Genomic DNA, 12,672 nt, shown 5'->3' with positions numbered 1-12,672 from the left:
ATATATTTTGACAGAAAGTAGCAGTAAAGCGAAGCTATTAACAATCAACATCTTTAACATTTTCTAATTTCATAATAAATAAATTCTAAATATTTTACAAAGGGAGATCATGGTTCTGTTGACAAACAAACAAAATCTATTTACATTTCTATGCTAATATTCTGATGATAAACGATAGTTTAATTAGAGTTTGAGCTTACTATAGGCAATCAAACAAGAAAGATTAGTTATAACTCTATGAAACCCCCATCTGATAATAGCTCCGAGCTTGACCTGTACAATGCACGAAGTTTATCATCAGACGGGGTTTTATAGACTTAAATAGATTTTCTTGTAACCCAAAAAGAAGGACGGACATCTTATCCAAAGTTGACTCGAAGTATAGAAACCAAGAGTGTTAAGTTAGATTATCAGAATCTGAACGATCTTTAAATCACCACTCATTCCTCTACCGCAACCTGTGCATGTGACTGTTGGATTTTCGAAATGATGTCAGCAAAAACACTCGACATCTAGAAATAAAAGTTACATATTGGAGGGAAGATCGAGACAAAAATACCATTTGATGCTAGAAATTTCCAGCATGTTTCGGCTAGAGACGTTTTCAATTATAATTATAAATGTTAATAAACTCGCCTCATCTCAAAACACATGAATAGTTAGGCTAGATTGGAGAGTAGAGTTGACCAGAGAAAAACCCCAATCTTGTTCCCAGCGTATTATATCGGCTTTTATGTTTATTGATGGCACAAAAAACTATAGTGTCTAAATGCGTGGTTGATATACACGGAACCTGACAATAATGAATATTCGAGAGCGTAAAAAACCAGATTGATCAATAAATGATATTTATCTGTAAACCAAAACAACCGCAGTGCAAAGGTTCAATCTCTGGCCGGTTTATGTCAAAAACTTCGTACATAGTACGCATTGTTTTTGGTAGGCTAGCGAACGAAAAATTAACTTTGGCGATTTCTAGATTCTAGTCTTAGCTAGCGCAGTGTATTGATTTGTGTAAATATGTACTTGAGACGGCGAACCGAACATTTCGAACGGCGAATTGTAATTTTTTTTTTTTCGTGCCTTGGACCAGTGAAATTCGCCGTTCGCCAAGCCTAAATAAGACCCCTGATTAGTGCAGAATAGTACTTGATGCCTCTCTACTTTATTCAATTAAGAGAAGGATGAATGGTAAGTTGGGCAATCCCGGGAGAAAGAGTTGCGCCCTTAGGTGAATAGCTATTGAAAGAGGAGCATTCGGGTTGCCACCGATTGTGGTCGGAAACTTACTTCTAAACTAGAACTTAAAAACTATATGATTGGCTTACATGAGGTTCGTAAGTTTCTTTCAAATCTTTGAGATATTTTAGAAATTTGATGGCCATTGAACACCACTTTTCTGCAGCGTCCAAATGTTGAGAGCTGAAAGATAAAGGGTTGAGTGTTAAATTTGTTGAATCTTCGACTACTTTTTCCGTTTTATGCTGTATTTGGGTTGTGCTTATCAGGCGGCGCTACATGGTTACAATAATTTTACAGCAAGGATAAAATCTATGATCTGATATGTTTGAAGGCAGCTTTCTATCTAAATTTATATGATTGAGAGCAAAAGATTGATTTAGAGTTAGATTTGTTGAACTTCTCCCATCTGGCGGAGATTTGCTGTAATACTGTATGTTATTTTGTTTTCAGTTGTTATGAATATCATGTTAAGTAAGTGGTACAACAGTGGATATCAATTGCGTACAAAAACAGGGGGATTGTATAAATTTTGACATAACAATAGACAAAATCAATGATCGAATGTAATGATGAACAAGTACCGCCAAAATGATAGACAGCCTAACTTTGAAAATGGTTGGGAAAGAGTACAATGTAGCCAATGTGACAGTACATTTGTGATACAAAAGGCGTGAGTTTTAATTTACAGTCATTAATTGAATAATTCACACTGAACTAATTTTAAACTCATACATTTCTGAGCTTTGGTCAGTGTAGATATATATCAAAGTTCTTTACCAAGGCTTCAAAGAACATTCAAGGAATTGTAAGATTCTGAAATTAAGGAATAATGAAAGATGTGTGAAATTATGAAATGTGAAATCAAATGTTATACCTATAAAGATGGACGCCACAATTCCACGCCTTGGTCATCAACCAGACAATTTCCATTTCGGGAAACGCACTCTATACGGAGATGTCGAGAATTAAACGATCAACTTTAAAATTGAAGCATCTAAAACTTTGAAGTATAATAAAATGTTCTAAATGTTTCTCGAAATTGTAAATCAGGCATTTTCTTTTTTATCAGTCCATAGTTTAGACAAAGAATCGTTCATGAAGTTCAGTTGAAAAGACTTGACTTATATGCATAATCCCACGGGGATTGGAGACAAACTCTTTTCACTTTTCTGTCACGGGCAAGGCGCTCAGCAATTAGAAGTGGGATCCCTGTGTCTCGGATGTGTTCTCGGATTAGATCACTCCATCTTTTCGGGGGACCTCCACAAGGTCTTTTTCCTTAAAATCACGCTTATAAGTCCTGTGCACATAGTTGATATTGGGGTCTCTTGAACTTGAATCTCTTGAGTCGAAAAGATGATTCCCTAAATTCAAAAATGAGATCTTTGTCCCATCAAACGATCAATCATGATGTCACATACTTGTAAATTTTCCAGCATTGATAATGTATCTTGATAATAATCGAATGCGTCCTCTTTACTTTCAGCGTTGGTCAAATTGCCTTTTTGTAATGATAAGTTGATCAAGTGATGGACACACTTACTAAAAAGAAAATGACGTGATTATTGGTAGGCAATATAGAGAGTTATATTCAGTGCACGGTTTGTGATTAGGTCTGCACAGGAACGGATCTAAGGGTGCAGTTCAAAGTTTATGAAGGCGAGCGTTTCTTCTAGCCAAACTCCTTTATAAAAAAATAAAAACTTTCCATCATAAATTTTTGCAACATGCTTCTTTTATCTACCCATTGTACTGCATGCTACACATTAATTATACCAAAGTTTAAAAACTACATGCTAAATGGACCTACCTGAAGATCAATGTAATAAGAAATTGGGAAAAAATGGGAACAATATTAAAAGAAAAGGCATACTAAATTCATAGCATTTTACAATCATGTCATATCATTCAAATAATAAGTTATATTATATTCCAGTTAACTAGAATCCGAAAGAAAAAGAAATTAGACGAAAAGTTTGTAGATTACAGTTGACGCTCTCTAATTCGACGTTCTACACTATTCAACACGCTCCTTTGCTTCATTTAAATCAAACTTCTCTTCAAAATTTCGGGTTTTTTGGTGAAAATCTGGTACGGCGGCCACCGTACCTGCCTGCCGTTCCCGTTGCGTCGTTCCTGGAAAACGTCAACTGTACCTATCAAATCATTACAAAGGGGAAGATAAATTGAATACCTCAAAGCTTCAGTATCAGGTGAATCAGTTTCCAAGTGACATTTGATGGTCAATTTCAATGTCTTCAAACTGATCTCTTTGTTACGGTTGTACCCTTGTAGCGCAATATCTAAAAGATGGCAGAATAATAAGAAAAATAGAAATTTCTGCATTGGGCTATTCCAGAAAAAGTCTGTACCCCTATGTTGAGGAGGTGTGACGTCCAGGGTGGTCTGGAAAATACCATCTGGTTTTTTTAATGATAAAATCGAGTTGAAAATCCAGGGTGGTCAGTATAACGAGGTCGGAAATCCAGGTTGGTCCAAAGAAATGGGAGAAAAAAAATCCAAGGGGATCCTGAAAAATTGGACAAAAATCCAAATTTTCTGGAATAGCCCATTTGATCAGAACAGTAAAAAAAAAGAAATTTCTGCATTTGATCAGAATATAAGGAGTAATAAAATGGTTATTAAACAAGCTTGTGCTCAAATTGCTAATAGTAAGTAAGTCGGAGTCACAGTCAGAGGCGACCCGAATGCTCCTCTTTCGATAGCTATATCTACCCGAAGGTAGGGGAGGACGCCACTCTTTCTCTCTGGATTGCTCCACTTACCCTTTATCTTTCTCTTAATTGCTGAGCATCAAGCAGAGAGACATCAAGTACCATTTTGGCAATCTTTGGTATGACCCGGCTGGGGGTTGAACCCACAACCTTGCGCACCGTAGCCAGATACTCTACCACTGCACTACGATCGCTGTTGCTAATACTTAGGATAGAAAAAAGAATCTCAAAACATTCTAAGGTATGGGGTATGGGAGGGTAATGGCTAAAGGCTTGGCTAGTTTAAATACTCACTTGTTAATTTATCAAAAATATCTTTCTTTTCTCGTTTGACTTGAAGAACTTTTTCAAACACATCGTCAAAGTCTGTATGACCAAGTCTTAGTTTCGCTTCGAATTCGTAAAGAATCAGAAAGTTTTCCATTAACGAACGTGAAGAATCTGGAACAAAGAGAGATATGAAGAAGAAACGAGATTGGGTATGGAAAAATTAAATATCATTATTATTAAAAACCATCCTCCTCTGAAGAGCACTGTAACTAGACTTAAAAACTTATAAAAGTCGTGAATATTTAAAGAGCACCCGTAGCGCTTATTGAGGAAATACGGGTATTGGTCTTAAAACTTTAATCCGTTTTTGTTTTACCAGATGAACGTCAACTACTTTAAGGGCAGAAACTTTCGCGGGCAGAAACTTTCGCGTTTTTCGCGTTTTTGGCATTTTTTCGCGAAAGTTTCTGCCAGGTAAGAAATTAAACAAGAAATTCGCAAAAGTTAATTTCGCGAAAAATGTTTTTCTCCAAGTTTTAAAAGCGCAGGAGAGTCGCTATTATCGATATTATCGCAGTGACTAGGATTCGCAATGAGAGAAAGAAGTGCAAATAGTTTACCTTTCAAATATTAGCATATTACTCTTTCGATTGAAGAAAAAAATGAGATTTTAAATAATTTTTTATTCAATTTCCCTAGCCACTCGCGAAAGTTATTACTACTAAAATTGAACATTCACAAAAAACCGCGAAAGTTTCTTCCGTAAATTTTCTTCAAAAAGTAAAAATCGCGAAACTTAAATCCGCGAAATTTCGCGACTTTTCGGTCTCGCAAAACTTTCTGCCCGCGAAAGTTTCTGCCCTTAAAGTAATAAGCGACGCCCGGTAAATAGTGCCGCATTAGTCCCACCCTTAGAAACACCACACCTAAATTCTTGACAATAAATCGAACTTCAAGGAGATAATTTAAGGAAATGCCTTATTTGCTTTAAAAGAACTTTGACTATTCAAGTTTGATCAAAAATGTAACAAAGGTACTGTATTTCCATGAATCAAATTCAGGGATACTAAAACAACCGTTTATACAGACCTTCAGGGGACGTTTTCATTAATTCGTAACACTGTGAAACCTGTGATAATACTTGAGCCAAGATGTCCTGAAGAAGGGAGAAGAACAGTGTAATAATAGTACATGAAGTTTTTATATCAACTTTTAACCTGAATGTAAAAAAATTCGGAAAATCGGCCTTTATTGGCGTTATTTTTCCGTCTCTGGTGTAATAAGGGCCGGCGTAAAAGGGGCTGGCCTTAAATTACGGCCGGAGTAAAAAGGGCCGATAATGTATCGAATATCGATTTTAAAATTATATTTCTTTCAAAAATCGCAAACATACGGATGTTGTTGATCTTTTAAAGAAATTAAATAAATTTTGAAAATGATTGTAATAAATGTCAATGTTCAGTTAAACAACTACCAACTTTTTCGTCATCACAGGGCTTTCTGGATAAAAAGGGCCGATAAATTTATCGAATATCGATTTTAAAACTATATTTCTTTCAAAGATCGAAAACATTCAGATGTTGTTGACTTTTTTAAAGAAATTAAATAAATTTTGAAAATGTTTGTTAATAAATATCAATAAAAACAACTACCAACTTTTTCGTCATCACTGGGCTTTCTGGATAACTGCAAATGACATCCAGTAGACATTAGGAGACACGTTTTCTGTTGCGATTCACTTTGTTGACTGGTAGGTAACAATTGTGAAAACTGAAAGGTAAAGTATTATATTTTAAACTAGCTCTCTGTAACTACTCTGTACCAGAGTGTATCCCACGTTTATCGTTTCATAGTACACTCTGCGTGTTGTCAGTTTGATAAAAAAATGCCCGTACGGAAACCTCTGCAATGAAGTATGATTTATAAATAGCAACACTTCTCTCGTCGGCTCCCCTCTCGCACCGCACTCCATCGCAGCGGTCTCAAATTAGAAAAGACAATGACAACAGACCACAGCAACGAATTTTGAAATAAGCCGTAGATATCGGGTCTCTGTATAGGCTTCCTGTAACTGACAAACAAGTTGGTTGCTCCACAAGGGATTTGGTAGCTTCGCAATCCTGGGTATTTTGTTATTAAATCCAAGAGCCACTATTATAAGTACGTATGTCATTTATAAAAGCTTTTCAGATCAATTTATATGGAAGTATGACTGATACTGTCAATGTTTTTAAGGTAAAAGTAACAATGAGTATTAATACAAGATTGTTTTGAAAAGTCTTGCGTACTATAATATGGAGACTATACGGCTATGCGTTAAAATTAAAGAGCACGTTTATACATAACCCTAAGCCTAACCATTCCCAGAAAAGTTATTAAAAACCGTGATTCTTGGTAATTCAATCATAATAAAGGATACTAAAAAGTCTTTAATCCATGATTAAAGGTTGTTGAATTTTACAGAAATAGACCTTTTCATAAGTTACGTTACGAACATCATTTGCGCCTCGTTTCGAAATTAGTGCCATGGTGATTAACTCCCAGCGGATTTTAGCAAAACTACTTTCTATTCATAAAAAATCATTTAATGTCTCGAGTGACATAATCACCATTGTCTCTCACAAAGACAGGGGGTAACTCACGGACGGGAATTTTATTCACGTTACGCATCCCAGCCAACTTTTGTTAAGAACATCCGGAGCGTTCGAAAATTTTGGATATTCTTATAATAAAGGATACCTGATAACACATAGCAAATGAGGCTTCCATTACATCTAAATGATTTGAAGATGAAAGAGCAAGATTCCATGCTGAAAAAGAATACAATAAAGAATAAGAAACTCTCTTCAAAAAGGAAAAAAAATACATTTTGAAATTGATTTTCAAAAAGAAAATTTGAATGTATCCGGGAAAGGTTTTTAGCTGGACTAAACAAGAGAATGGGTTATTGTGAACTTTTAGATCCTGAAATCCTAAGGTTCTAAGTTGAAACTTAGAGTTAGAATTCTACCCTTCCAATCTAACTTGGGCACTTACACTTCATTTGAGGTTATAAACTTTTGTGGGGAAAATTCCCTTTGTCTCAAATATTTTGAAAAAGGATTGAAGTTTTGAGGACACGGCTCGACACATAGAGTTAAGTAAGTAAGTGAAACAGATTAGTTCACCTAGTTTGTTAAACCACAAGATCTCTGCTTCTTGCTCCGCATTTTGTGATTGCTCGGGATCGTCCAAAATCCGTTTAGCTACCATGAAAGAGAGGGAATGTTATATGCATTGGTAATGAATTGTTATTTGGGGGTACTAGTTTTGCGAAATGACAGGGTGCCACCCGATTTTTGAAAATTGGAGATTTTGGATCGAGGGAAAAAAACGAAATTTTGTGAATTTTGGGACCCTTACCGTTACTTATTTCCTAAATTTCCTTCTATTTGCAAACTCCCCCCCCCCTCATTCGGCTCTGTTACTCCTTTGTAATACCATATTAATGTCTTCTGGTGGAAGAACAATACATAGGAGCGGCGGTCGAATGCCCAAAGGTGCCAGCGCTACAAATTAGGGGTTCGCGGGTAGAATCCCCACTTCTTCCAAAGTTCCACTCAGTTCATAGTTAGCTGAGCCGGCTGGCCGTGGACCCCGTGAAAATAATCGAAAGACTGTCTAAAAGTCCTAGATTACTGGGCTATCCACGTAAAATATCGACTCCTATCTATGTGTTCTATCATATTTGTCATGTATTTGTTTGTAGCGTATATTTGTAAGTGAACTGTATTTCTCAATATCCTTATTATTCTTATAATTTCAAATTCTTATTTTCTTTATAAAGATCTAACCTTTCCGCATTATGTCTAAGATCAAATCTAACTGCTCCCTAAAAAAATAAAATAATCACCAAATCAAAATGTTATGTTTCGACAAATTGAAACTGAGTACTATTATAATATACACGTATTTTTTATAAGAACATCCAAAAATTTTGTAGCCTTTGGATTTTCTTAACTTTTTGAGTTTTAAGCCTAAAAGGGTTCTTAACATGTTCTTATTTTCACCATTTTTTGAACATTTTGACCCATTTTTCTAATAAGAAACCGGTTGTTTTAGAGTCGGCAAAGCCTTAAAATGTTCTTAACCCTTAGCCCACGAGAGACGCGTATACACGTCCGTGCCTATATACGAGAGACGCGTATACGCGTCTTTTATATGTATGGTCATTTAAGCAATGATATTTAGTTTTCTGTTGTTGTGAGAATCAAATGGTTATGATATTTGAAAAGAGCGATAAATTTCCATTCCGGAAAGTATAGGTTTCAAAGGGTTAGGATGAAGTGCGCAATCAAAACAAACATTTGAAAAACGTTCAAATTCAAGATGGAGGCGGTGAAATGACTGTTATGAAAGTTAGAGGTAAGGATTTGAGATTTCTTCAAGTATTTTGGCAGTTTTAGTGCAGAATTTTTTTATCCTTCAACACATCAATGTCTTCTACTGCTGTTCTGTAAGTTTTTTATTTGTTTTTCACTAAAATAGCTTTTGAAAAAATAGATTTTCATTGGCCCATATTTTTGCACTTTTTTTCGGTGTCGTAAAATGTAGTGTTTGTAACGGCCACAGGGGACGTTGGGAGGATACGAAAGGTGTGCGATAATTTTCACTGATTGGATTGCTATTCCAAACGCTAAAACACAAAAAATACAAACTCTTAGAATATGTACAAACGAAAAACTTTATCCTAAAGCTATCTTAACCTAGGGCTATACAAGCAAACACATTAGAACATAGATAGGATAGAAATAAAAGTTTACTGACTAAATACAAACCAAAATAGATACTAACTAAAAAAGTTTTCCACGACACCAAAACAAGCACACCACAAATTGGACTTCACATCACATACACAACATTACTACTGTTACATAAATGTAGAAATTTCGTTTACAATTTAATTCATACGCCTCAAAATTCTACAATTCCCTAATGACCTAATTATATACATTATAAACAATACGAAGATGACACATACAAAAGACGCAATAAAAATCGAATACACTGAAGACAATGAGAGACGCAATCCCAAGTGACTAATGACGTAATATAAAATTAAAACATATCAAAACAAAGGCCAGCGGCCGTCACATGGCTCCCCAGAAAAGTTCATCTTTTCTCTTATTGAGCATCCTCGGCGGGGAATCAACATACCAAATTCAGTTCGTGATATAAAAGTATCGTATCACTATCATAACACAACATACTACAACATACAACCATTAAAACGATCTTCGGCCTCACCGGCGGCCCCAGCAGGAACTCAGCACAGGAAAGGACTTCGGCCTCACCGGCGGCCCCAACAGGAACACAGCACAGGAAAGGTCTTCGGCCTCACCGGCGGCCCCAGCAGGAACACAGCACAGGAGCGAACGTTTTATTCGGACTCGACGCTTGTCCGATCAGCCTGGACGAGTAAAACGAGTTTGTGGATTGGCCTGTTGAACAGGCCACGTTGCGTTCGAATTTGACAACTGCGGACGACGTTGTTTTCATCTTTGAACACCTCAGTAATCCTTGCTAACTGCCAATCGTTTCGAAAATTGGTTTCTTTCAGTAGGACAACGTCGCCGATTGAAAAGTTTCGGATCTTGTGTTGCCATTTTGATCGTCGTTGCAACGTTTGCAGATACTCTTTTCTCCATCTGCTCTGCTCCAGAATTCATTGGCGATGTGTTGTACTCGTCGCCAGCGTCTCCTGGAATAGAGATCGTTGGCAGAGTAGTTTCCTGGTGGCGGGAGAACTACCCTGCTTTTCATTGTTAAAAGATTAATTGGTGATAGTGGCAGTTCACTATCATCAGACAAAGTGTCTGTCAAAGGTCTAGAGTTGATGATAGCCTCAATTTCAACTAGAAGAGTGAGAAACGCCTCGTTGTTAAGACTCAGCCCATGATTGTAAATTAAAGAAGAAAAAATTGACCGGGCTGACCTTATGAGGCGCTCCCAAGCGCCTCCCATATGACTTGATGAGGGGGGATTTCTCTTCCATCCCATCCATTCGCCACCTTGTTGTTGGAGGAAGATTTCAATTGTCTTGTCGTCCATTTCATTGATTGCTCGTTTCATTTCGTTGTCGCAGCCGACGAAGTTGGTGCCGTTGTCGGAGCGAAGCAGTCGAACTTGACCTCTGCGACCAATGAAGCGTCTCAGCATCATGATGAAGTGATCAGTGTCCATATGACCGGAGCTCTCTAGATGAACTGCTCGTGTGTGTTTAAGCAAGTGAAAAGGGCGACGAACTTCTTTAAAGTGGATCTTCGTTCTTTGACTTGAAATGGGCCGAACATATCGACCCCAACGTAGGTGAATGGAGGGACTTCTTCTGTTCTTTCTGTAGGTAGGTCTGCCATCAGTTGTGTGGAACACTTTCCTCTGTTGCGACGACACTTGACACAATCTTTGATAATTGATCTTGTGAGTGAGTTGAGGTTGACAATCCAATAGCCAGCAGTGCGAACAGCATTCATTGTAATTCCTCTTCCACAGTGAGCTACTTTTGAATGATACCAACTGACAATCATTCTTGACAATGCATGTTTCTTTGGCAAGATAATAGGGTTCTTGCATTCTGGGTTGAGGTTTGATTTTCGAAGACGACCTCCAACTCGAAGTAAACCATTGTCGTCGACGAATGGGTTCAATGAAGATAGCTGACCAGTGTACTTCTCCTCTTTGTTTGTCAGAGAAGAGATGTCTTTATGGAATGAATTCTGTTGTATCAGCTTGATGACTGTTACTTCTGCTGCTTGCATGTCGTCTAAGGTGATTTGGGTGTAATTAGACTGTTTTGATCTCCATATCATTATTCTTGCAATAACTCTTTTCAGCTTCCACCAGTTATTTGTCTGTGAAATGAGATGATTGATGAAGCTCGTTTGCTCACTGTGACCTTTGATCATCAAGACTTTCTTCTTTGTTTTCACCTCTGGATCATCAGGTGAAACGTCATAGATTGCGGCTTCAGTTTCAGTTTTGTAGGGTTTCTGGAGGAATTCAGGGCCTTGAAGCCATCTACTTTCATTGAGTTTTGATGCCTCGATTCCTCTTGAACCAATATCACTACTATTGATTTTGCCTGGGACATGATTCCATTGTTTGTTGGTTGAGTTGTCGCGAATTATTTCTATTCGATTTGCGACGAATACATGGAAGGATTTGCTTTCGTTGTTGATGTAACCCAGGACTACTTTGCTGTCCGTCCAAAACACATGCTCCAGGTTTTCATACTTCAGTTCTTGGTTGAGCAGGTTAGAAACTTTGATAGACGTTACAGCGGCTGTCAATTCCATTCTAGGAACTGTAATCTGTTTTAGGGGTGCAACACGTGATTTTCCCATCAGGAAACTTGTTGAGATTTGCTCTTTATCATCTGTCAGCTGCAGATAACTGCATTGGCCATAACCAATGGTTGATCCGTCAGAGAAGTGGTGGGCAGTTGCTTTGACGACTTTGCCAAAGTTTTCAGGCTTGAAGCATCGTTTGATGGTTACGTTTTCTAGACTGGGAAGCTGCAATCTCCATTTCTCCCATATGGCACGCTCTTCGCCAGAGATTTGGTCATCCCAGCTTTTGTCGTCTTTGATGAGCTTTTGAAGTAAGCGTTTGATGAGCAGCATGACAGGTGCTGCAAATCCAAGTGGATCGTAGATTGAGCTTACTGATGACAATATACCACGCCTTGTTAATGGTTTGTCTTTGAGAACAATTCTGAAGTTGAACTCGTCGTTTTGGATGCACCAAGACACACCCAACACTCTTTCTATTGGCAAGGTTGATGTGGATGAGTCGAGGTTTTTGATTCCTTTCATTCTGTCTTCAACTGGAATTGTATCAATGATTGCTCTTGAGGTAGATCCAAGTTGCACAAGATTGAATCCACCATCATTGCAAAGTGCTTTGGTATCCCATAATAGCTGTTTTGCTTTCTCCTCAGTGGTCGTGGATTTCAGTAGATCATCCACATAGAAGCTTTCTTTCAGAATCGATGTTACTTCTGGGTCGTATTTTTCTGAATTGTCGTCTGCAGTCTTTCGAAGAGCAAAGTTGGCACAACTTGGAGATGAAATTGCACCTTGTAGATGAACAGTCAACCTGTACTCCTTCAGTTCTGAGTTCAAGTCTCCATCTTTCCACCAAAGGAATCTCAAGAAGTCCTGTTGATCATCAGGAACTTTGACTCTGTAGAACATCTTCTCGATGTCTCCGAAAAATCCAACTGGCTCTTTTCTGAATCTGGACAGTACGCCAACAAGTTGATTTGTGAGATCAGGACCCTGTAGCAGCATCGAGTTTAGAGATATGTCTTTGAATTTGGCACTACAGTCGAACACGACACGAATCTTGTCAGGTTTCCTGGGGTGGTAAACCCCATGGTGTGGGA

General features: G+C 37.7%; 1 protein-coding gene across 2 annotated transcripts in view; it reads right to left on the bottom strand.

Moving 5' to 3' along the window:
* Position 1: 1 nt before the first annotated feature.
* Positions 2-12,672, bottom strand: part of LOC136822453 (testis-expressed protein 11-like) — a 32,806-nt gene continuing 20,135 nt past the window's right edge. For both annotated transcript variants that reach the window (XM_067078714.1, XM_067078715.1), the window contains 11 exons: positions 8,081-8,118; positions 7,415-7,492; positions 6,987-7,057; positions 5,904-6,017; positions 5,337-5,403; positions 4,272-4,418; positions 3,437-3,545; positions 2,664-2,784; positions 2,117-2,187; positions 1,329-1,422; positions 2-512 (listed from right to left, as the gene is read on the bottom strand). In XM_067078714.1, the coding sequence (XP_066934815.1) occupies positions 441-512; positions 1,329-1,422; positions 2,117-2,187; positions 2,664-2,784; positions 3,437-3,545; positions 4,272-4,418; positions 5,337-5,403; positions 5,904-6,017; positions 6,987-7,057; positions 7,415-7,492; positions 8,081-8,118 (982 nt within the window). In that variant the 3' untranslated portion in view covers positions 2-440. The remainder of the gene's footprint in view (positions 513-1,328; positions 1,423-2,116; positions 2,188-2,663; positions 2,785-3,436; positions 3,546-4,271; positions 4,419-5,336; positions 5,404-5,903; positions 6,018-6,986; positions 7,058-7,414; positions 7,493-8,080; positions 8,119-12,672) is intronic.

The sequence above is a fragment of the Clytia hemisphaerica genome, unplaced genomic scaffold, assembly GCF_902728285.1.
Source record: "Clytia hemisphaerica strain Z4C2 unplaced genomic scaffold, Clytia hemisphaerica genome assembly, whole genome shotgun sequence".
NCBI lineage: Eukaryota > Metazoa > Cnidaria > Hydrozoa > Leptothecata > Clytiidae > Clytia > Clytia hemisphaerica.
Note: the sequence above shows the minus strand (reverse complement) of the source record. Positions and strands in the feature narration are given on the sequence as shown.